General features: G+C 38.8%; 3 protein-coding genes and 1 pseudogene across 4 annotated transcripts; 3 read left to right on the plus strand and 1 right to left on the minus strand.

Annotated features, from left to right (window-relative positions):
- Positions 1–198: 198 nt before the first annotated feature.
- On the plus strand, positions 199–3,605 carry LOC103970948 (ubiquitin-activating enzyme E1 1-like; annotated as a pseudogene).
- Positions 3,606–3,735: 130 nt separating this feature from the next.
- Positions 3,736–4,995, plus strand: LOC103970707 (uncharacterized). Of its 2 annotated transcripts, XM_065133269.1 has the most exons (3): positions 3,736–4,476; positions 4,609–4,669; positions 4,761–4,995. In XM_065133269.1, the coding sequence occupies exons 1-2, from the start codon at positions 4,048–4,050 to the stop codon at positions 4,633–4,635; spliced, it is 456 nt and encodes a 151-aa protein (XP_064989341.1). In that variant the 5' UTR covers positions 3,736–4,047; the 3' UTR covers positions 4,636–4,669; positions 4,761–4,995. The 2 variants fall into 2 exon arrangements, with proteins under 2 accessions (XP_064989341.1, XP_009382876.2); XM_009384601.2 differs by lacking the exon at positions 4,609–4,669 and having other exon boundaries at positions 3,760–4,476.
- Positions 4,996–13,286: 8,291 nt separating this feature from the next.
- LOC103970708 (ran-binding protein 1 homolog a) lies at positions 13,287–16,607 on the minus strand. The gene is made up of 4 exons (XM_009384602.3): positions 16,406–16,607; positions 16,170–16,321; positions 15,970–16,095; positions 13,287–13,759 (listed from the first exon to the last, which is right to left on the minus strand). The coding sequence occupies exons 1-4, from the start codon at positions 16,546–16,548 to the stop codon at positions 13,557–13,559; spliced, it is 624 nt and encodes a 207-aa protein (XP_009382877.1). The 5' UTR covers positions 16,549–16,607; the 3' UTR covers positions 13,287–13,556.
- Positions 16,608–21,982: 5,375 nt separating this feature from the next.
- LOC135626377 (probable DNA helicase MCM8) lies at positions 21,983–24,912 on the plus strand. The gene is made up of 6 exons (XM_065131612.1): positions 21,983–22,202; positions 22,877–23,017; positions 23,106–23,223; positions 23,314–23,536; positions 23,625–23,788; positions 24,602–24,912. Exons 1-6 carry the CDS (start codon positions 22,017–22,019, stop codon positions 24,910–24,912), a joined length of 1,143 nt encoding a protein of 380 aa, XP_064987684.1. The 5' UTR covers positions 21,983–22,016.
- The last annotated feature ends 522 nt before the right edge of the window (positions 24,913–25,434 follow it).

The raw sequence follows: 25,434 nt of genomic DNA on the forward strand, positions 1-25,434 counted from the left end.
GTGCTGCCAACCGTTACACATTAGAGCTGTGAGTGACGACAAGAACTCTTATGTGATGATCATAAGCAAAGGGGGGCGACCTCACACGATAAACTCTGGAGGGTCACAAGTAACAATAGGATGACAAAGATTGATACCTGTAGATTGATAAATCCTTACTTAGGGTTGTAAGCGACGATAACCCCTCGCACAAGGGCTATGAGTCATGACGAGATTGCAAGGGCCGACGATGAGCAATGGTTAATAACAGAGGACACTAGTAGATGAAGGACAAACGGGTAAATATACTTATTTTTCTGAAAAAAAAGTTTCACTATTAATGTTTTCCATGAATTCGCCCAAATCTAATTACTTTTATTTTCTTCCCTGACCCTGGAAGCATACGGGGATTCCCCACCGGCCTTGTAACCGGTTGCTGTGAGCTCCAATGGGTTCCACCCTGACTCAAATCAGAAGGCAGGTAGTTATTGTGTAGGTTGCCGTAGGGTGGAAGAAACAAACAGTTTTTACTATCGTTCAAGATTAATTCTTCGACCACCTATTTTTACTCATTCCTGTCTTTATAGTTGAGTTTTATGTGGACCCCATATGATATTTGGTCCAATCAAAGGTCAGGTATTTCGAAGGATAATAATAAACAGGTGGGAAAACATCGCCTTCTCTTCCGGAACCGTCGATTCTCACGCCATGATACTGAGGCAGTGTTGGTGGTGACATGAGACCGGTCGATCGAGGGCGATGGGATTCATCAGAGTCCAATCTAGAAGGAGGAAGAAGACGAGGCGCGCTTCCGACCCCTGCGGTACGTCTCTGTTTCTTCCCTCTCTCTCGATCGACCGATCGAGTTCGGATTTCCGTTTGGGTTGGTTTCGCGGTCGTTCTTGAGACCGGGAACTGTTTTTTTATATATTATCGTTTCTGATTTGTTGGGTTGTGAGCAGCGTGCCGCTCTATACGATTTCGAGGAAAAGAGCAGTGGAAGCCGAGATCGACGAGGACCAGGCTGCAGCAGCGGCGGACGAGACTTTGCTGAAGAAGACGAGGGGTGCCTCCCTGATCTCTTCCGCGGCTGCTGAGGGTGCATCGGCGATGGATGAGGAGAACAGCCAAGCAAACGGAATGGAGGTCGACGTGAACGGTTGCAACCAGGCCGAGATCGACGAGGACCTCCACAGCCGGCAGCTGGCGGCGTACGGACGGGAGACCATGCGCCGGCTCTTTGCGTCGAACGTTCTTGTTTCGGGCCTTCAGGGCCTTGGTGCTGAGATCGGTAACGTTTCTGGATCACCGATCTGATATTTTTGTTTGAATTCTTTAGCACTTTTTCTCTGGATATAATTCTGTTATCTGAAGGACCTCATATTCTCATCATTAACGATTCACGGAAATGCACTGTGTTTCTAGTCATTGTGTTTGTTGAACAATAACTTCTGTTGCAATATTCATCTTTGTTAAGTTTTTCTTCTTGACAATTTGCAGATTTGTAATATTTGCATGAACACAAGTTGAATTGTCGAGGTTATTTGATTACACCAATATATCAAAGTGGAAGGAGCGATGGGGATATTAATTTTTTTTTTCTTTATTCTTTTGAAGTTTGTTTTAATTGCTTATAAAAAATTAAAAAAAAATATCTTTTTTAATATGAAAATTAAAAAACACCCAAATGCATTTTAGATAGAGTCAACGCATTCCTATCTAATCCAAATGCATATGCTGCTTCTACGAGGAATGCTGGTGATGGCCAGGCTAGGGAACTTCTTGAACGTGTTCTCGAGTGCCTTGATATGTTAACTGGGCGCGACTAAGGTTACCCTCAGCATCTTCTCTTGTTCTTTTCGAGGGGGAATTTCGGACTCTTATATTGTATATTACTAGGGCTTTGTTTTATATGTATGTCTCGATGGCCACTGATAATGATTTTTATTCAGGCAGAATTTGGTATCTGATACTTTTGCGCAGACTTCTTTTTTATCATGCAATTATATTCTGTTCATGTTTTTATTTTTTATAATAGTGTCCTCTCAGGTTTGAAGATTGCTTCTCCAACCGTGTGAAGCAGTTGACATTTACTATCCCTGAGGATGCCACCACCAGCACCGGTCCACCTTTCTGGTCTGCTCCTAAAAGATTTCCACGACCATATCAGTTCTCATCTATTGATCCCAGCCACCTTCAATTTGTCATGGCTGCTTCCATTCTTAGAGTTGAGACATTTGGACTCTGTTCCTGACTGGACCAAAAATCCAGAGAAGTTAGCTGAAGCTGTTCATAAGGTATTAGTCCCTGATTTTTGGCCCAAGGCAGATGCTAAAATTGTGACCGATGAGAAAGCTACTAACCTGTCCACTGCTTCCAGTTGATGATGCTGCTGTCATCAATGACCTTATTGCAAAGATTGAAGAGTGTGCCAAGAAGCTGCCCCCAGGATTTCATATGAACTCAATTCAGTTTGAGAAGGTTAGTCCTCTCTCTCTCTCTCTCACACACACACACACATATATATGGCATCTCCTAAGGATATATGCACATATACTTTTCAATCATGTTGAAACTTCAGGAGTTCAATTCATAATGAGATTTGCTCTTGACTTGCTTGATTTCTCTTATGATGGGCATACTTTGCATATTTTGAAGAGTCATATAATGGTTTCCTTTGGGTCAAATGATTTTGATACCATTCAATACTTGAAATTTATATTGTTTTGTACACAAAAGGAGTTTCGCCCTGGGAACTTTGGCTTCTAGATGACCCAGTTTTCTGTAATCACATCTTCCCTTCTTGTATACTTTCAGACCTTTGTTTTGTTGAAATGGTTATAATTTTAGTCACTTGTTGCATTGAAAGAATGGATTTCATTTGTTGTCATTTTGGTTCCACCTTTTCTTTTCACTATTGTTCCATTTTTGTTCCATCTCTCGTATTATTCTTATCAACCACTTTTTGGTTTATTGTTCTACTTGGTAGTCTTTAAAGTCTGCTTTTCTATGGCGATTTATTGTGGTTGTTGTATTCATAGTCAGTGTAGCTGAAGTGATTGTGGACTTGCAATCCTGTATCGATTTGTTAAGCTGACATGTTGTTGGTCTCTGGAAAGTGGTCCATTCTCTAACTATCTTTTGCATTTACTGGTAATGTACAGGATGATGACACAAGCTACCATATGGATTTTATAGCTGGGCTACCCAACATGCGTGCAAGGAACTATAGCATTCCCCAAGTAGATGAGCTGAAGGCAAAATTCATTGCCGGGAGGATCAACCCGGCGATTGTCACGTCAACGGCCATGGCTACTGGCCTCGTATATCATCACGTCAACGGCATGAGACTACTACTGCCGTTCGCTGGCTCCTCCTCTGTTGCGTTTATGGTTCCGTTACGTGTTCTCAGGACCATGGTAAATGTATATTACTCTATCAGTGACATGTTTCATCATTGACAATAACCCCCAAGTTCTCTCGCAGCTTAAGATTGATTATGTCTCTGAGATCCAAGACCTTTTTCCTCATTGAGCCATTCATATCTGTCATCCCCAAACCGGCCGTGTCGCCTTCCACCACCCCGTTGAAGCTTCAGCGGGAGGGCTTTTACGAACGAAGAGTCGGATGTCACGCACATGAATTTGACAGGGGCTGGCTTTCACTTACGAACTCTCCCTCCCGTGTTCGGTAGTTATCAATCGGTATTGTTCGATAAGCCTGTGAATTTGGTTGTGATTTCTCCCGTTTGTTCGCTTTATTCTTCTGAAAAGTCTTTTATTTCACATGGGGGTTTCAGCAAGCGACGTCCATCTGCTGAGTTGGTATCATGCGGTTGGATACTGACGTGGTAGATCAACAGCGACGCCCCGCGACCGGAACCGGCAAATGGCCTACGTCCATGGCGCCGGAGAGCTCGACGCGTGTCCATGAATCATCTGCTACGTGCACCGAGCTCCGCAAACCTCCACCTGTTGCCTCAAGCTCACGAACGCAGGCCTATTAATCCCGACCGTCGTGATGTAGCTTCAATCGTCTTGCAGCGGGAAGGGAAGGGAAGCGGTCACGATGGCGCAGGAGACGCTGAAGCTGGTGTCGCCCTCCATCGGCAACGAGGGGCGGCTGCCGCGCAAGTACACGGGGGACGGCCAGGGGGCGCGCAAGGACATGTCGCCGCCGCTGGAGTGGTACGGCGTACCGGAGGAGGCGCAGTCGTTGGCACTGGTGGTGGAGGACGTGGACGCGCCCGTCGACTCGGACGGCCCCGGTGTGCCTTGGACCCACTGGGTGGTGGTCAACATCCCGCCGGGTCTCCGAGACCTCCCCGAGGGCTTCCCAGGCAAGGAGGAGGCTGTGGGCGGGGAGTACGCGGGCATCAAGGAGGGCAACAACGACTGGAAGGTTCCCGGGTGGCGCGGCCCCAAGCCGCCCACGTCCGGCCACCACATCCGCTTCAAGCTGTACGCGCTCGACCAAACCTTACGTCTTGGCAACAAGGTATTTATTTATTTATATACGTTCCATTTATTATTATTATTATTATTATTTGGAAACAAGTTCGAAAAATTCCTGAAAACAAATTTAAAAAATAAAGAAAAGAAACGTCGTCTTAAGAGCTTTCGTCTATAGACAAAAGAAGCGGACAGACGAGTTTGAAACGCTATTTCTTCCACCTTTCGGCGGAAAAGAGGTTGTAATTTTCTTTACTGTCGCCTTCTGACCTCTCTCTCTCTCTCTCTATCTATTCTTCCTCCTTAGTTGTTTGTGCACGTTTCTGACAGGTGACAAAGGAAAGGCTGGTGGATTAGATGGACGGACATGTTGTGGGAGAAGCAGAGTTGGTGGCCATGTATTAGACTACGAAGCTCTGGTGGTTGCTGGACGCTACGGTTCCCTCACGTTGGTTCTCTTTTCCTTTTTCTTCTTCTGAAAACGATACAAAGGGAAGTGTTGTCTCAATGCAAATAAAGTCGTATCAGATTCTCCCTCTCTCCTCCTGTACAGGAAGGGATATCAGTAGGTGTTTCAAGATCTGCTTCTGCCTCGTCGCTTAATAAATAAAATATAAGATAAATGTTTATACAAAATGTTATTTTTGAAATTTTTTAATAATTTATTTGAACTTTCAAAGACATTTTCGTATGATAGTTTTTCTTTACCATTGGTTCCGTCGAACTTGTCATTATCTCCGTCGGATCTTTTCGTCGTCGATGGGATTTGCAGAGACAATGATAGAATTGAGGGGGCAAAACAGAGGGGAGGGATAATGAAGATAAAAAGGTAAGTTAATTTTTTTACACAACAAATGTAAATTAATCTTTCTACATAAGAAGCGGTGTTGTGCCCATGGTCAGTGAGTCGCTGTGTATCGTTTATAGTCGACACGTCTACGATAATATTAGTATGATCTTCATCGTCGATCGTAAGAACATATGTTTTCTCTTCTCTTTAATGGTGATAATAATTTAGTGTTGTTGGATCCGTAGACGTCCAACATGCAACAAAGAACTTACGTTTTCTCTTTGATGATGATAATGAATATATGTTTTCTATTTGATGATGATAATAATTTAGTGTAGTTGGATCTGTGGAGGTTCGACATGCTCTTGGAAAGAATAGATGCTCTTGGAAAGAATAGAAGATAAGAAGAATTATTGAAGAAGTTTTATTAAAGAAGTTTTATTTAAGAAGTAAAAAAGTTTAAATATATTAACTATTATGTCCCCGTAAAATGGTGTTTTTGTTAAGGATATCAATCGTTGCTGTTGCTGCGGTTGCTATTGCTGTTATTGTGGCTGCGATGACGATGACTGCTAAAGGAGAAAGCTACAGCACTGTAGCAGAGAAAGAAGCCACAGTAAAGGAGGAAGCTGCAACAAAGGAGAAAGCTACAACAATAGAGGAGAAAGCTACAACGATGTTACGGTGATGCTATAACAGTATCAAGGAGGTGAGAGGTGGGTGATTACGGTGGCTTGAGTTCATGCATGCAGCAACGATCCACGCGGTGTTGTGCGTGGCACGACTATACGTATATGCGAAGGAGAGCGCATCGGACTATTGAGTCCCGGCATGCAGACTGTTGAGGGCACAGACATTCCCTTCATTCTTATCAAGTCCGTCGATTGTTGGCAGATCAGCGAAGACTACCGTTGTGAGGAAAATGAGGATTGATCGCATAGCCTTTTAGGAATGTGGCTGTAGGGCGTTGGTCGCTGGTCGGAGGCAAGGCGAAGCTTCGTTTTTCTCACTGCTCTGATACCATGTTGAAAAGAACAGAAGATAAGAAGATTTATTAAAGAAGTTTTATTGAAGAAATTTTATTGAAGAAAAAAAAGTGAAGAAAACGAATTTATTTATTTTTAAATGGTGGTTATATAACATGAAATTCAAATATCGGTGCACTTAAATTGTGCACGGTTCAGTTGATAATTTTATAAAATTTAATAATATTTAAAAAATATTAACTAGAAATTATTAAGAATTTATAAATTAAAAAAATCATTGAAACACTATGATCATAAATTAATTATTTATCATAAGTTAATATCAAAATAAAAACTTAATATTTTAGCTTTCAAAATATGAGAGATTTTTAATAATTATAATAACTCAAACCAACTTATAATTTTAAATAACATTACAAGTAAGATGTTATGTATAATAATATTCTATTAAATTATCAAAAATATATCATAATTTTTTAGTATTTTATTGGTAGTTCAAAATTAAAATGAATATAAGTGATAAGAAAAAATTAAAATTTATGTAGCAACGAGATTATCATATCCATAGAGAATACGAATAATATAGTAAAACATTCTGAGTGTAAAGTTTGGATTTAAAAATTAATAAATATCATCTCACTATATTATACTTCATAAGAGAGTAAAAAAATAATATATGAGCTTATCAATAACAATAAGAAGGAATGAGCTCAAAGTGTAGTCATATTTAATATTTTATTTAATTTTATTGATATCAAAGAAGTATAAAATAATATATAAGATCACGATTTAAGGTATGAACTAAGAGTCATATTTGATAATTCAGTTCATTAATAACATGAGAATAAAGAGTAATTTATGAGCAAGTCATTCGGGTGTTATATTTGATATTTCATTTGATTCGTGATAACACGGGAATAAAGGGTCATTCATGAGCAAGGATTCAAAGGTATGAGTGTTATATTTGATTCGTGATAACAAATAAGGAACAAGCAACGAACCGGTAAATCAATATCAAAATATAAGGTAATGAGTAATTATATTTGATATTTAATTTAATTTATTTATATGAAAGAAACATATAGTAACAAATAAGCATGTCAGAATCATATCAAAGAAATATAAATTATGAAATAAAGATCATAATATATCACATACAATCAATTTCTTAGTAAATATAGCTTTTGATGGCTCCATAACATTGCTGAATCTTGAATTTTGATGATGAAACCAATTGATAGTATTTATCTAATATGCGTTCGAGTGATGTAGGACTAACTTCGACCAAAAGAGACAAATCAATTAAAGCAAGAGGAATCAAACGTTAGGTCGGAGCAAACATGTCAGAAGATTGGATGTCGAGTTCGAGAATCGGTCGACGTGTCGGTAGAAGGCTTCGGTCCGTGAATTCGGGCATCGGACCAAGAAGATCGGACATTGTGCCAAGGAGATCAGATGTTGTGAGAAGATAACATGCTAATTGGGCAATATGTCGAAAGAGAGGACGATGCATCGAAGGATCAGACGAAGCGTCGGAAGAACCAATGATATGCCGGACAACAAAGGATTCGCTTATAATTGACTATTTCTAGATCAAGTTAGTTTAGAGTCTAACTGAATTGATTTAGAATGTAATTAGACCAACTCAATAAGGGACTAACTAGGCCCAACTTTGGGCTGTGTTGGGCCAAGTGAAAATGCCCAAATAGTGACCCAACAAGTGGCACCGTCATGGCACAAATCTTTGAGACTGTGTCAGGCGGTGGTATCGCCCAAACATATTCTCCGAGAGATTGTCAGGCGTTGATACCGTAGGTTTGGGCGGTAGTACCATCCAATGATCGGGTGTCAGGCAATGGTATCACCAGACTGGGTGATGGTACCGCCCAGTGTCAATGCTGTAGGCGATGGTACCGCCCAGCATGAGCGATGGTATCACCCAGCACAGGTGGTGGTACCGTTAGGATTCGAGAAACTCGGGATGAGACTCATTTAGGCTCTAGGTTTGAATCCATTTGAAGCTTATAAATATCTCTCTCATCCATGGATAAAGTACACAAGAATTGAGAGTGAAAAAGAAAGAAAATATTGTTGTAATCTTGTGTGAACTCCACTCAAACTCTATGTGTTAGTAAAGTTTAAGATAGGAGGTTGTGGGGGTTGTAAAGGTTCTCACCTGAATTTGTCAAAAGGAGGATAGAGTTATAAAGAGGTGATTGATCTTCGTCTATTGAAGGAAGATCGTTGTAGATGCCAATGGCCTCGACGAAAAAGGAATTGATGGAATGGATGTAGGTCACGATGACCGAACCACTATAAACATGCATTTCTTTTAAGTAATTTATTTTAAATTGCAAATTGCTTTCACTGCTCTACTTTCTCATTACATGCTTCTGTACGCTTTCAAAGTGTAGCATTTTCGATATTGGTTTTCATCGAACGTACAAAAATTTCAGAACCGACATAATTTAATCTGTTGTACTAATTCATCCTCCCTCTTAGTACCGACTCGTTCCTAACAATTGGTATCAGAGCCACGTTATTTCTCATATATATATTCGATCACGAAAATTGTATATTTTGTAATAATGCTTGGACATCAAATAATATTAAATTCTATGTATGTTTTAAGAAGTAATAATGTATATCTTGATGATTTTCGTATTGTTTTTTGATTTTGATTTAAAATACTTTATAAAATCCTGTTTGATGATATCATGCTTAATGAGTTTATAATTTGAAATTATGCATGTTATATCTTGAAAACTTGAAACCATGTTTTGATGTCATGCCCAAAGTAGTGATGCATAATGATCATGCTTAATAAGTTTATATTTTAAAATTATACATAATGATTTTTTGTGATTCCTAGCTTATCGATCTTTGTCGCATTGAAACTTACTTTTTTTTTGTTTTAAACAAGATTGATGGTTTTCATATGAAAAACTTGAGCATATTTATATTATATATAAAATAAAACACATAATATATATATATTATCATTAAAATTAAAATGATAAATCAAATATCTTGTTTAAAGAAGTCATATGTTTAATGTGTCGTATTTTTTTGTCATGATGATAAAATTTGTTGTTCGATCTTAAACAATGATACATATTTTTTTTGTATAAAAAAAAGATAAAAAGACATAAACAAAAACTTAAAATGAAACATCTTTATCTTATTGATTTTTCGATAAAAGATTTATGAATCCATATATATTATGCTTTTGTGAATCTCTTGGACTATGAAAATAATATGAATTTGAATTAGTTTTATTGAAATCATAATTTTTTTGAGACTTATAACATGAAATCTTTTATGAATCAAGATCTCTTATTAGATCTCATGTTTCTCTTTGGCATTTACTAAATAGGAAAATAATCCAATTCATGATCTTGAATTCTTGATATTTGATACTTGAGATTTTTCTATGAATTAAGATCTTGTATTTGATCTCCTATGCTTCTTCTTGTTATTCACTAAAGAGGAAAATTATGTAGATGAATCATGAATTTTTTTTTAATTATAATTATTATTTTTTAATTGAGACATTATGTATGAATCAAGTTCTCATGTGAATTTATCTACGTTGCCTTCATTGAATTTTCTGAAAAGTGATTTTGATGATTTGAATGAGTTTTATCTATATCATGATCGATCTTGAATGTTTGAAATCAAAACTTGATAGTTTCTTTATATGAATCAAGATCCCTCACTTTTTATTCTCGAATGATTTCTTACATTTTTATTAAAGAGAATATCTTGAATCATGTCTTTTGGTATTGATATAATCTTTCATGATATGATTTTTACTATGCAAGTATATCTCATCACCAAACTTTTATTGTTATCCTTTATGTGATGATTTAAAAATTGATGTAATGGTGAAGTTTTGCATTATTGTAATCATCCTTTCTTTTTGACAATGACAAACGAGGAGCAAAACTTGCTAGCTTGCTCATCTTAAAAGAGAAGTAAAAGTGCTATCTTACCTATCTCAAGAAGCAAAACATACTAACTTGCAAATCTAACAAATTTATAAATTTATAAAATTTAAAATTTGTTAGCTTGTATATTCTAAAATGGTGCATTACTATTTTGCTAGCTTTCATATTGTAAAATGATGTAAAATTTTACTAGCTTGTGCTTTGCAAAGGAAGCAAAAAATCACACTTCTCAAAAGAGAAGAAATAACATGCTATCTTGAACATCACAAAAAATTGCTATCTTGCCTATCTTAAGAAGCAAAAATGTAAACTTACAAAATTTGTAAACTTGCACATCTTTAAAATTAATGATGATTTGAAGATTATGCATGTTGTAAGGTGATGAAAAAATTTACTAGTTGTATGTTATAAAACTTGTATGATGATAAAACCGGAGATTATATTTATCATGCAATGATTTGAACTTGTATATCTCAAACACTTGATAGTTGTATTTTTGTTGATGACAAAGGGGGAGAAATATGATGATGTTATGCATAAGTTTTTTGATAAAATGTTGCTTGGATTTTTGAATCCAAGAGTTCTATCAAATATGTCATATTGATAGGGGGAGTTTGTTTAAATTCCGTCATCAATTGGTTATCATCATCAAAAAGAGAAAGATTATTGAATCTTTAATTTTGATGATTAAACCAATTGATAGTGTTTATCTAATGTGCATTTGAGTGGCGTAGGAGTAATTTCGATCAGAAGAGTCAAATCGATTAAAGTAGGAGGAATCAGACGTTGGGCCGGAGCAAATATGTCAAAAGATTAGACGTCGAGCCGGATGATCGGTCGATATGTCGACAGAAGACTTCGGTCCATGAATTCGAGCATCGGGTCAAGAAGATTGGACATTGTACCAAGGAGATCAGATGTTGTGAGAAGACAACATGCTGATTGGGCAATACGCCGAAGGGTCGGACGAAGCGCCAGAAGAATCAATGACATGCCGGACAACAAAGGATTCGCTTGTAACTTGATTATGTCTAGATCGAGTTAGTTTAGAGTCTAATTGAGTCGATTTAGAATGTAATTAGACTAACTCAATTAGGGGCCAACTAGGCCCAAGTTTGGGTTGTGTTGGGTCAAGTGAAAAGGCCCAAACAGTGACCCAACAGGTGGCACAGTCTCTGACACTATGTCGGACGGTGGTACCGCCCAGACACAATCTCCGAGAGATTGTCAGGCGATGGTACTACCCAGTGGCAAGGTGTCAGGCGGTGGTACCACCCAGCACAAGCGGTGGTACCGCTAGGACCCGAGAAACCCATGATGAGACTCTTTTAGGCTCCAAGTTTGAATCCACTTGAGACCTATAAATACCCCTCTCATCCCTGGTTAAAGAACACAAGAATTGAGTGAAAAAGAAAGAAAACGCTCGTGTAATCTTGTGTGAACTCCTCTCAAACTCTAAGTGTTAACGAAGTTTAAGAGAGGAGATTATGGGAGTTGTAAATGTTCTCTCCTGAACCTATCAAAAGGAGAATAGAGTTGTAAAGAGGTGATTGATCTTCGCTTATTGAAGGAAGACCGTTAGTGGATATCGATGACCTCGACGGAAGAGGAATCAGTCGAGTGGATATAGGTCACGACGATCGAACTATTATAAAAATTTGATTTGTATTTCTTTTAAGTAATTTACTTAAAACTACAAAGTACCTCGACTGCTCTATTTTCTCATTACATATGTTTTGAAAGTTTAGTATTTTCGATATCGGTATACGAAAATTTTAAAATCAATATAATTTTATCTGCTACACTAATTCCTCCACCCCCCTCCTCTCAATGTCGACTCATTCCTAACAAACGTAACACAATCTTCTTTTTATTTTTGGCTAAGGATCCAGAATATTTTATAAAAAAGGATGTTATGATAAGAACATAAAAAAAAATGTTATGGCAAGAAAGTAAAAATATATCGAAAACAAGTGTAAAACAACAAAAGCATAAACTTTTAAGGATAATTTGAACATACTCATAATTCATTTAATTATAGTCCATGTCAATAAGTAAATGATAAAATAGTTTAATCGATAATATGACTTTAATTATGAGAGGATTCTTAACTTAAATCAAGTTTTGAAAGGTAGATGCAAGAATTACAACATTTGTAAGGTAAATTGCATGATGTTCATATAGCAATTGTGCTCCAATTTATTCGAGAAAGATATCATTGAAAAAATATATGAGTTTATTTTTTAATAAAATAAATCTTGTGTAAATTAGAGTTGTCTTAAAAAAGATAATTTGATATAGATAAATCAAAACATATCTTTGTAGAATTCAAGAGATCAAAAGAAATAATCATTTGGATAGTCATTTATATTTCAAATCATTCAATAGGTACTAAATAAAAATTATAAGAGTTTAAATTTCATTGAAAAAAAATTACTTGATTTAGAATCTTATACGGATCACTAATTAAAATAACGTAGATAGGTTAGATCATTTTATTTTTATTTTATAGAATTCGAGGGATCAATTGAAATAAACATTTCAATAGATAATTATACATTAAATCATTCAAAAAAGGCAATGATACAATGATATAAGAGTCTAGTTTTCAACCAAAAAAAGGAATTTGTTCAAGTACTTGTAGATAGGATACAGATAGATAGGTGGTTAAAATTCTTAAAATTCACACATTGTAAGCTTACAGCTCAATTGAGGTTAATGCTATGGGAAAGAGACAAGGCTTTACAAATTATTTACAAATAAGAAAAAAATCAAAGATAAAAAAAAAAATACTATAGAATGAAGATTGAACACTTGCCATAATAAAATCAAATTACCAAAGTGTTCAAAACATGTCAGCCAAGGCGAGAAGACATTTTTTGACACATTGACTCTTCCTCTCTTTTTTATCTTTCATATTTTTTTCCCTCTATTAATTTAACATAACATGAAAACTTTCACAAATCGATTCATAATTAGGCCTCTAGCATTAATCCTCTAATATAATATCACTTAATATAAAAGTTATAAAATAAAATTTATAATTTATTTAATATAACATTGCTTCTGTCTACATCATGTACTCTTTTACGCGAGGAGAAACTAATTGAAGATAGATGAACAGAGGAGATGACACACCACATAATTCGAATAATGACCGATAAAAACAAGACAACATTGCCAAAGAGAATGACTCAAAAACCTATTTTGAGGAGCCAACCATGGCTTCCGCAAGCCAAAATAAACAACACCCACAATGACCGACTTGACTTGCGGTCACTTATACAACTATTCCAACAACAATGCCAAACTTCATATAAGCGATGATAACATTTTCCAGCAGAACCGACTCTCCCATCAAACAACAACAACACCCCTCGGACTTAGTTGATTCCTCAGCTTAGGGTTTTTCCACCTCCGATGATTCTTCTGCCTTGACAGAAGTGGCTGGAGCTTCCTCTGAAGCTTTCTCTGTTTTGCTTTCAGCAACGCTCAATTTCTCCAATAGTCCAGCAGCTGCCGAGGCATCCTCGCTCTCCTTCTCTTCGCTCTTTCCGAGAGTTTCTGTAATGCTTTCAACCGTCTCCATGAACTTCTTGCAGTCTGCACCAGATGACCAAAGCCAAAGGTCACAAGTCAAACATAAGTTGGGACAGTAGGGAAGAAAATAAATAGAGAAGAGAGGACAGGTGATAATTAATTATTTTTAATCCACTACAGTAACAGGGGAAGCTATGACTTGAGAGAGAGAGAGAGAGACGAGGACAACAAATTTATTCTGCATCTTGAAAAATATAAATGTTTTGTTTTGTCCCGGATAAGTGTCATGTGAAGCTGGGTGCAAAAACTTGCAGGTCTAATTAATTTCCTGCCTAAATGCTATCAAGCACACATGTCCCAATGTTTGGCATGAAAGACACAGGACGACGTGCTTAATGAAGTAAATTTTGCAACAAATTTAAGAATAAACAGATATCGAGGTTGAATTGCATGAGCACACACATCCAAGAAAATAGCTACAAAAAAAAAGGGAGAAAAAGGAGAAACTCTACATATGCTTCGACTGACCAACAAACAAACAAATATGGAGTTTAATCATCACACCAATGCGGTACATCGACTAATCCCACTTTGAAGTTTGAGAATAGTTATGATGGTGTCTAGGGCCTCGAGCATTTTTTTTTACTACATTCCAGATTGAGTTATTAGGCCACTAAGTCCACTGAACCGAATAATGGATTATGACAACACAACCACAGTTTTAAGTATTTATTTCACACTAAATGCTCAAAGCCATTTACTATTATCACAGAATAATTGGATATACCCACCATCTCTCTCTCTCTCTCTCTCTCTCTCTCTCTCTCACACACACACACACACACACACACTCACACACATAATAATTCAATTTGACCCTTGGCGGTGCATTGCCATGGAAGCATAAAAGAACCCTGCTCATTAACGTACATTCTTAGTAAAACTTTGGACTGTAGGTGTACCAAGAGAACTTCTATTTTCAGATAATTTCATTTGTCAGATTACAATAACATAGGAGATCATCAAACGGATCGATAAAATATAATCATGTGCATGTATAAAAAAAGTGGGTTGATGGTCCATCTTGGCATTATAAGTGAAATTAACGTGCACTCTTAATAAAACATAAGTGTTTCAATTTAAGTCACTCCATCTTTTTTTGTTCAAAATTCAAGAAATTGACTAACTAATCATATTTGCTTTGTTTATATCATGAAATACTTACATTTTCGAATAAAAAATTTGGTGGGATTCATCAAAGGCGATTAGCCACACTTATATCTGATACTTAGTGACGAATGCAACATAAACTCCATCTGCTACAACTTATAACTTCAATATAAACATTCAAAGAGCTAAGATGTAGATATTACAAGTTCAAAAAACTAATAGAATGCAAATGGATAGCAAACTCCCTTTCTTGAAAGGACAATGTAAGCACCCCAGTGACTCTACTACCACATATAGTAGGTTTGCTTACAAATACCACCATGATTATGGTGACAGCTCAACCTAGGCTAACAATTCCGTGGGGGACAAAAAACAATTACCACAACTACAAATATTAAAATCAAGTGATCTTAAAAAAAAGGCCTAGAGATTACTGGCATAAAGAATTCTTTCAGCGTACACACAAAAAATGGCAAAAATAGACAAGTAGAAAATAATGGAAAGAAGGTAAATCACGCATATGCAATAACAACACAGCTAAAATACCCACAAACAATAACTTTGATACGTATATTAGATCTAAAAAATCTAAGATTGGATGATGTTTTCGAGTCTGCAGCACACAAATAATAAGAACCGACCCTAATTGGACGAAAGTGGATGAACTTATGCTATACTTGTTTCACATCTAAACAAAAAGATCTAAGCAGCCTCTTCTCCCAAACAGTAAGAATTACAGTATAACTACTTAAAAAAATTTTGGTATTCTGGTTAATGAACCAGCAAAATCAGCACAACTCAGAAATTTTCAGCAAAGTCCTCTATGACTCGTTACTGAAGCAAGTCTTCTATAACTCGCTACCTGAGGCAAACGAACAACCATAAATCAGTGACCATGTCTTGGTAATGTTAGGACGACAGCACGATGAACAAAATCTCATCGGGCCTCTGTGAAGCTTAAAAACCTCATAAAGGTGTCGGATATGGTATCAGCAAATCGAACTAAAGCAGCAACTACTAGCGCAAGGAATTAGAATGAATTAATTTCGGTTAGATGGAGTTAGAATAGCAACTTGCGAACAAAAGAAGATGAAAAAGCTCACTTTCTACTGAGCCGAACCGAATGCAGAACATCTCCTCCTTCAGCTCCCCATCAGCGAAATCCGACGCATGCCACACGCACGACTTATCATTCCCCGCGTGCTCCTGAATCTTGATCGACGGAATAACTGAGACGGCAACAAGGAAATTCCAGATCCAACCAAACGAGAACCAAGAACCAAGAAACCAACAAGAGCTCCACCTAGATGGTTGGCGCAGATCTTGAGGGTCTTCGCCTGGCGCATCACCAGCCGCACCTTTCCCGTCTCCCGGTGCTTCAAAAGCTTCACGCTCCCCGTGCCCCTCTCTTTCCACTGGTTCCCCTCCTTATCGAACCGGTACAGCTTCGCCTTCCTGAAAAGGACGAAGGCAAAGCAAATCAAACCTCAAGATCTCGAAGAGTCCAACAGGGCGATCAGGAACAAAGAAAAAGACTACAGATCGAGCAAGGCGTCCTCCTCCTCCTCGCCGGTGGTGACGGCGACTTCCGAGAGGGTGACGATGGGGGCGATCTGCGCGCCAGTGTCCTCGTCCTCGCCGGCAACGGCCTCCTCCTCGCGATCTGGATCGTTGCTCGCCATGGAATTCCAATCGGGTGCGAGACGTGATGAGAAATGGATCGATTCGAGAAGTGGAAAGCCATTAGGGTTTAGGCCCTTATATATGGGCTTTAGCAAGGTGGGGGCCGAGGCGGTGAGTGGGAAAGCGGAAGAACACGCAGAAACTTTATGCACGGATCTATATCTGCCGTCTATTTCCACCTGTCAAGAGATCTGACCCGTTGGATTAAGTGCCGTTTAGGGAAAATGGACGCTTTCAGATCGACGAACTATTCGATCGGACGGAGACGGACGATTTTACATTCTTATCCTCTCCAAGTTTGACAACAGGGAACATATCTGCCGTCAGTTATATCCTGTGGAGAGATCTGAGCCGTTTGATCACAACTGCCGTGTATGAGAAAATGGACGCATGAGATCGACGAACTATTTGATCGGACGGAGATGGACGATTTTACGTTCTTATCCTTTCCAAATGTGAGAAAGGCATATCTGCGTACATTCGCGTCGTGTACATGATGGCGTCTGTACCCCACAGGTGGGTCCCGGAGAAGCCAATGTCGATTTCGAATCACCGCTTGGGTAGGAAAGTGGGCATACATATTGGAGATCGGAAACGTAAGTGGCCGTTCCTTTCGAGCTTCAAGCTTACGACCGTATCTTTTTGTCTCGTAAAAACAAAAAAGGAATCCTCCCAAACAAACATTAAGCAAAATATTACAGTAAATTATCGTCGAGAGTCATTCGGACGTAGTCCAAATTCAAAGATATAAAAGTGTCTAAAGTAAATTTGAGGTGATTGTTGAGCGGCCCTGAAGTGGGGGCCGAGCTTTCGAGGCGTCATCTACATTAAAAATACTTCAATTCCTCTTTTGTATCACGATAAAAGTGATAGTACTTATATTCGTTCCTCCTCTTTAATAGTGTCTTCGTAAGTTGATAGTCTTTTAAGAGCTTTTTTTTATTATATGTAAAAAGACTTCGGTTCTAATCATGTTTAAGTGAGTCGACTCTAACCTTGAGCAAGGCAGCTTGGGTCAATTATTTTTTCTTCGCCTCATATTCTTTGTCGGGTTGGTCATTTCTTTCTTCGTCGTGGTGACCTTAAGGTTGGGATTGACGGTAACCGCTCTTGTCGCGATCTCTTGTGCATCTTCTTGTGCTTATTTGAGACCATTGCCTCCATCACTATGTATTAATTGGTCCTTTGGAGGACCTCAGGTACCATCATCTGTCGCCTCTTAACCAATGACTAGAAAAGGCGAGAGGCCCTGAGCTCCATAATGAAGGCTCGAATCACGAGTGACGAACGTGCTTCTTGCATGCCATAGATTTCGTTAGTGAATTAAGTGACGAAATTAAAAAGTGTCGCTTCCTCTCCTTACCTAAGTCTGAATAGCATCGTTGCCAATGGCCTCGAGCGTATATTCTCGAAGAAGTACATCCCGAACTCTTTTGCAAGCTGAGCAAATGAGTAGACCAAGAGTGGCTTCAAGCGAGTGTATCATTCTCGTGTCAGGTCTCTTAACGTTGTTGGGAAGGCATGACATGCATCTGAAGTATCATACAATGACATTTGGACATTAAAAGTAATAGTATGCTCTATCATTGGTACTGTCGTTAAAGGGCTCCAGCAATAGGATGCAAAAGTTTATTGGGATTGGTTCCTCCTAGATGTTCTAAGTGAATAGGGATCGACCTAAGGTGGGATCAGTTGGACTCTTCCCTATGGACTGTTGAAACTCCCATCACATCTCATCTAAGTGTTGGTCAATTTGTTGTAACCGGACCTTTAGAGAGTCATCCATCGAATCCATTGATTGAGTCTTAGATTTGGGTAGAGCTGAACGAAGGTGCGGTGGTGCATTGAACTCCACAATTGGGGAGTAGGGCTCTCCTTTGGTTGGCAATTCTATAAGCCTGGGGCGATCCTAAAATGTTGGCATCACATTGGTCGGGGGGATCTCGATGGGTGTCGATACTAGTGCAGTTAAGGTGTCGACCGTGGCTAAGATAATGATGTCACTTGTTGGGTTAGCTAAGGTGAGAACGGGGTGATAGCATGTATCATGCTAGTAAGTGTCTACACTAGAGAGATGAGATTTAGAAATATCTTAGCGGATACGAGTAGGTAGCTTGAGTTCATCACTAAAAGTGAGAGACTTGGGCCATTGAACAAATACTAGTACCTCACCGACATTTACATCAAAGTGGACGCATCCACATGTGAGAAGAATATCAGTTGTCTCCCTAATTAAAAATATTATAGGTTAGAAGCAGGACCTCCTCATTAGAGCATTTGTTGAGAGGATTAGCGAATGAACATTCTAGCACTGAAATGTTAAGGTAAATCATTATTAACGTTCTAGTCCAAGGTTCTTTTTGATATTAGTTTTTCTCAAAAAAAAAGAGTTCTCGCGTTGGGATTTCCTTTTATATTTGGTCTTGGAGGGGACAACTTGTAACATCTTCAATGTCCCTCCCTTACATTTTACCCATGTGGGCGATAAGAGGGAGACAAATTTTTATCCATATGAGGAAATGAGAGGAGATTGACTTAGACCTTTTTCTTTCACGATGACTTTTATGTGATGCTTATGTGTGATCGTTAACATATTCTGTATCATATAATTTAAGTAATATGCTAACATACCATGTGATTTAGAGAGACGATAAAAGAGAACGACAAATAATATCAATTAATTGAGGTCTTTTTGGTTGACAGAATTACCTATGTTTATAGATGATGTAACAGGGCGGTCAAGTGTGCAGCCCAATATGATACAAACTCTAAATTTAAACAGACTTGGGTAAGGGAGTGGCCCTCCAATCTGCTCTTTTTGTTAGGCACTGATGCAATAATGGGTGGATTCCACACCTGATATAGTAAATAATATATTTAAAAAAAATGATATGTTATTGGCCAAACATTTGTTGTTACGTTAAACGGGAAAGATGCAAAATTCTAACTGATTATTAATTAATTATAAACATTTACTTATTTTTACCCTAATTTGAAAGTTCGGTGCGATTTCGTAGAAACTCGTTCTCCCGCTCGATGCCTTCAAGTCGCCCATCAACAAACTCCCAACAGAGTCACTGGAGAAGGATCCGATCACCACAATGGCCTCCCTCGAGCAGCCACCTCCCGCTTCGGTCCACGTCGACGCCGCCGGCGCCTCTTCCTCTTCCCCAACCCCGCCGCACCCCCGCCGCATCCCCTCGTGGCGCCACTCCCGGAGGCTCCGCATCGAGATCGACCTCCACCTGCCGCGGTGCGGTCTCCGCCCCAGCAAGGTCCTGATCCACTCCTTCTGGATCTCCCTTGTTGGTCTCTTCCTCATCCGCCTCTCCACCGCCGTCACGACGGCCACCGAAGTCAGGGTCTTCTCCATCGCTGGCGCTGTCGCCGCCTTCCTCCCCTGGCTCCTCCTCTTTCTCTCCTCCTCCGCCATCACCGTCCTCCTCGAGACCGGCGTCTGCGACCTCACCTGGATCTTCTCCGGCTCGGGGGGCGGTCCGCCAGGAGGGGAGCCTCGCCTCGTTTCCGGCCATGGCGACGACGATCGGGACGGCGAGGGCATTGGCGGAGGCGAAACTAGCTATGCGATCGTGTCATCTACCATGGGGACCGACGCGTCGACGTTCTCCACTACGCAAAGAGAGACAAGCCTCGTGGGCATCGGCGGAGGCGAAGCGAGCTATGGGATTGTGCCGTGTACCATGGGGACCGACGCGTCGACGTCCTCCACTACGCAAAGAGAACCAAGCCTCGTCTCCTGCCAATGTGACGGTGACCGCGACGACGAGGGCGAGGGCAGCGGCGGAGGCGAAGCGAGATATGGGATTGTTTCGTATACCACAGGGACCGAGGCGTCGTCGTCCTCCGGTACGCGAAGCGAGCCGCGGCTCGTCTCCGGTCCGGGTGACGAGGACCGTGACGACGAGGGCGAGGGCAGCGGCGGAGGCGAAGCGAGCTATGGGATTAGCTCCTCTTCCGCGGGGAGCGAGGCATCAACCTCTTCCGCGACGCCTCCAGCGGTGCTGCCAGAGTCCGTGGAGTCGGCGCCGCCGGTCTGATCCCTTGCGCCAGCGAGCTCAGTGAGACTTGTCTCCATTTTTTTTTGGGTTTTTAATCGCTTCAATAATATAATTTTTAATTATTCTTCATTGGCATTTCTACTTGCCACGTCTATATTTTTATAGGAGATTTATGCATTAGAACATTTCGTTAAATATTTAGTAAGCTGCTTGGCATTGTAAATTCCTTAACACCATGAGCAGATTAGTAGTTATAGAATTTAGTTTGTATTTCTTAAAACTATGACAGCAGATTTTTGCTGTCATAGGGGTTTTGCAAATTTCTAGCAAATTGATTCAACATATGAATTAATTGAATATATATATATATATTAATATTAATATTAATATTATGAATATGATGTGGATAGGATTTGAATACAAGACTTTTGGTTATGAAATCGATTTAAATTAAATCTCAACCGCCCATTCTATTAAAAAAAAATTATTTGAAGTACCAGACGAACGGTCAGGATTTAGAGGGAAAGTGAAATGGACGGTAGTGAAGATTCTTTTGTTCTCTCTAACAAACTGGATGATGCTGTGTCGCCGATCCAATCCCGAATTGCATAGAAAATGAATTATCGGGTATGGATCTTTTCATTTAACCCGAACCCAATCGAGATGAAAGCAATACAATAGTGTCAACCGAATCGGGCTATCGGTTTTTCGGGTCCAAACGCGTATCCACGATTTCGCGATGACAGGTTCAAATCCAAAGGAGCACGTTCGTTATATCGCCATAAAGACAAGGGTAACTTGGGACTTTGGCCCTCTCTCTAAGTTGGCCTTCGAGAGCGATCAAAACCTACAAATTAGTGGATATTGTTAATATCTTAATCCGTTTGTGGATAATAAAAATATTATAAGGATCAATAAAAATTATTTACAAAAAAAATAAAGATGAAAAGTTTTGATCTTAGAAGTCCAATAAAATAAATAAAATCAGTTAATTCTCGGATATATATAACAAAAAAAAATCTTTCACTAATACTTGACTGATATTTCTCAACACATATTGGCACTTAAGAACATATTATGACTCTAATATCATTAGCACTTTTTTACTTATATCATCTACAGGGATTGTGTGTATAAATAGGATTTCTGAAATTAATGTTTTAATTTTTTGTTAAAAAACATTTTCAAGGATAAGCATTTGCTATTGTCATGCTGCTTATAAATAATTCTTAGTCAGTCCCCACAGAAGAAATTAGATCCGGACCCGAAACCTCAAGCGGGTTATATTTGAGACGGTTCGGGTTTGAATCGGATCCTGCTTGTAACCGATCGGATCCGGGTAATCGGGTTCTTGGTGTCATCCTCATAAATAATTACTCAATTTCAAGCAGCTTGTATCCCCTTCGCGCTCCCTCTTTTCTCCTCTCTCTCTCTCGATCCCTACCGCGATGTTTGCCGAGGGCGGAGAGAGGGGCGTTCCGGGTGGCCGCCCCCTGGATCTGAGTGCGGCGTCGAGGATTTGGCCCAACTATTTCCCGCAGGTGGAGTTCGCCTTGGAGGATCGCAAGGTCAAGCTCGTCGCGTTGCTTGCTGATTTCTTCTGCACACCCCAGGCCGATCCTTTCCTTTCTCAGGTCCTGAGATCGTATTATCCCTGGTTTCTTCTTTGACTTAGGGTTTCTTGCTCTGGGTTCTTAGGTGTCAGTACTAATCTCTAATGGTAAATGATCTACGGTGTGGAAGTTCGTTTACTGGGTAAGGTTAGTCGGTGGTAAATTGCGGGTGGTGCAGAAGTAAGAGATCACACAGTTTGAACTCAAGTCGTGATGCTTATCCCGAGAGCAAAATAAGCTATGATGAGTGCAATCTGTCCTGGATGCGTATACCGAAGATAAGGTCTGTCACTATGAATATATGGATCGGAATGCGTGGGAATTAGTGCCACTGAAAAAAGTTGGAGAAATTGATCTTTGTCATTTTGTTTTGCCCCCAGGAAAATAGTTTCGTTAGGTTGTAGGCTCTGATTGAATGGTTTGCTTCCAACGTTGATGATTGTATTTGCGTTATTGACTGCGCAAGCTACAGGTAGATTGCGTTGAGATTGACCTAATATTGAAGTCCTTGGAGAATGGGAACCACAGGGCATATGATTTCAATTTTTGATCCGTTGTTTTATGTTATTTATGTTGTGTCTTTCATATTTTGACCCAGTGGTCAACTTAATGTCTTTACTGAAAGAACTGGATGATGCCCTCTTTTGAATTTTCTACCTTAATTTCCACATTAACAGCTTTCTTTTTTGAAGCAGGTGCAAGATGATTGTGGCAACTTCTTTCTCCCCATTGACATGCAGCATTTCCAGAAGGCATGTGGAGTTGATGAATATTATGCCGTTTTGGAGGAAGCACCTAAGGAAGCTCTGTCATGCATGGGTGCTGCAGTTCACATGGTACGTCTCATAAAATCATCTAACTTTATTTGTTCTACTTTTATATTGTTATCCATACGTTTACCACCAGTTGTTAGACCGTGAACAGGTTCTCTCAACAAAGAAGATTAATTATCATTTGGAGGACGCAGAGAAAATAAACATTAGGCTATATAACCACCCTGATTCAATGATCACTTTAAAGAACTTGAAAGCTGCATATATAGGTTGTGTTTTATGTTTCTGACTATTTTCCCCCTTGGCCAGCCATAATTTTAGTGCACAAAGATTGAGGTCTTTACATTATTGTTTGACAGGGAAGCTAGTTTCAGTGCGTGGTTCTGTTGTCAAGGTCAGCACAACCAGACCTTTGGTTCTGCAGATGGAATTTGCATGTGGAAAGTGTGGAACTGTTATTGCGCGTGTATTCCCTGATGGAAAGTTTTCTCCTCCAGTAGCTTGCAGCATCCATGGATGCAGGAGCAGAACTTTTATGCCAAATAGATCTACTGCAAAACTGATAGATTTTCAGAAAATAAGGTATGCCTTTTTTCTCTCAATTGGAAGTTACAGTTTTATCTTATGCAGCTGCAAACTGAAATGTTGATGTTATCTTTTCCCTTGTCAGAGTCCAGGAACTTCTTAAATCTGAAAATCATGAAGAGGGTCGGGTGCCTCGAACTGTTGAGTGTGAATTGGCTGAGGATCTTGTTGATTCTTGCATTCCTGGTGATGTTATAACAGTTACTGGAATTATAAAAGTAATTAATAATTACATGGACATTGGAGGAGGTATAGTATTTGCCTGCCGCTATGCTCCTAGAAATTGACTGTCCCATTCATGTTTTCGCTTTTGGAATTATACTCGGCAATCATCTCATATGATATAGGATATAGTGATAGATATAAATTAAACTGATTGATTGGAACCAAATGTTAAAAGAGAATTTGTTGAAACATTATTAAACAACATGATTATATTTGTATTATAACATTTTGTAAAAAATGATTTCTGTTGTAATATTTTTGATCCTTGTGACTGATTTAATTTGGAAACTTAGTGTAGTAGAAGAGATCAATGAGTTTGTAGAAGTTCAATAATGAAACTTCTAAGCTAAAATTTTATGTGATCGATCTCACAACACTGTTCTCCTTTGAACAAAAACATGCAGCTCTGTGGCTGGTGCTTCCATCTTGCCCTCTGATTCTTAGTGTGTGCAGTTGAGATGGTTTCTGCTTGGACTGCTTGCGTACTTCAAGAAGTAAAACCATCACTACAACCTTATTGTTCCATGAATTATTGCATAATTTTGCATATTCCAAGTGACATTTATACACAAATTGTGTTTAACACTGAATTCTTGTTTTCATGTGTTTTCCTAAAATTCTTAATGACTGCTATTGTATTTGCTGGATATGACATGGTAATTTCGTGACATAATAACTTTTTATATATCATCTTGTGCTATGTGGCTCATTTTCTTAAGAATTTGGAAATTACACTCTTCTTTCTTTCTCTCTTGGGAAGCAAGAGAAGCAATATATTATTTGTTTCTTCATGTTTTGGTGTAGATTGAAATAAAGTGAACTTCTGCAATTTTCCAGGAAGGTCCAAAAACAAGAATCAGGGGCTGTATTATCTATATCTGGAAGCAGTTTCTGTTAGAAACTCAAAATCTCAGAGTACTGAGGATGTTCGTGTAACTAATTCTGAAAGTGGAGCTTATATGCTGTTTGATTTTTTTTCTTTTTCACCCAGAGATCTTGAATTTATTGTGAAATTCTCTGAGGAGCATGGTTCTGACATATTCCGTCAGATAGTTCATTCTTTCTGCCCCTCTATCTATGGGCATGAACTTGTGAAAGGTATGCTTATTTTCATTGACGATATGTGCTGTTATGCGGAATTATTCTAATGCAACCTTTTCTACTAAAAGATTCTTTAAAGTCTTATCTTTGTCAGTATTTATTGACAGATTATTACATTCTATAATGGTTACTTATCCTAACTTCCATTGACATTACCAATTATTATTATTATTATTATTTTTGACAGTGATGCATTTTTTGTCATTTATTTTTTGACCAACTGATCATGCGGTCATGGAGACAAGAAAAGAAATCAAGAGAAAATACCATTTTTATTTGAAAGATACCAAAAGAAAGAAAACCTGGTTAAAATTTCTTTAGCATGTTAAAAGAAATCCTTTCCACAGGATCTAAATTTCAGATAATATGAATATATCACACAGTTCAGGCATTTTTCCTCCATCATCATTGAAAAAGAGTGCAACCACCACCAATAATACACCATCATCTCTAGGTCACTTTGATTGGCAACAACAAACCCAGTTGTTCAGTCTTCTCATTTCTCAGGTGCAGGAAAAAAATGCTTTATTTATTGCCCTGTTTCCTTTTCTCAGTAACTGAATTATTTT

The sequence above is a fragment of the Musa acuminata genome, chromosome BXJ2-11 (genome assembly GCF_036884655.1).
Source record: "Musa acuminata AAA Group cultivar baxijiao chromosome BXJ2-11, Cavendish_Baxijiao_AAA, whole genome shotgun sequence".
In the NCBI taxonomy this organism is placed as follows: domain Eukaryota; kingdom Viridiplantae; phylum Streptophyta; class Magnoliopsida; order Zingiberales; family Musaceae; genus Musa; species Musa acuminata.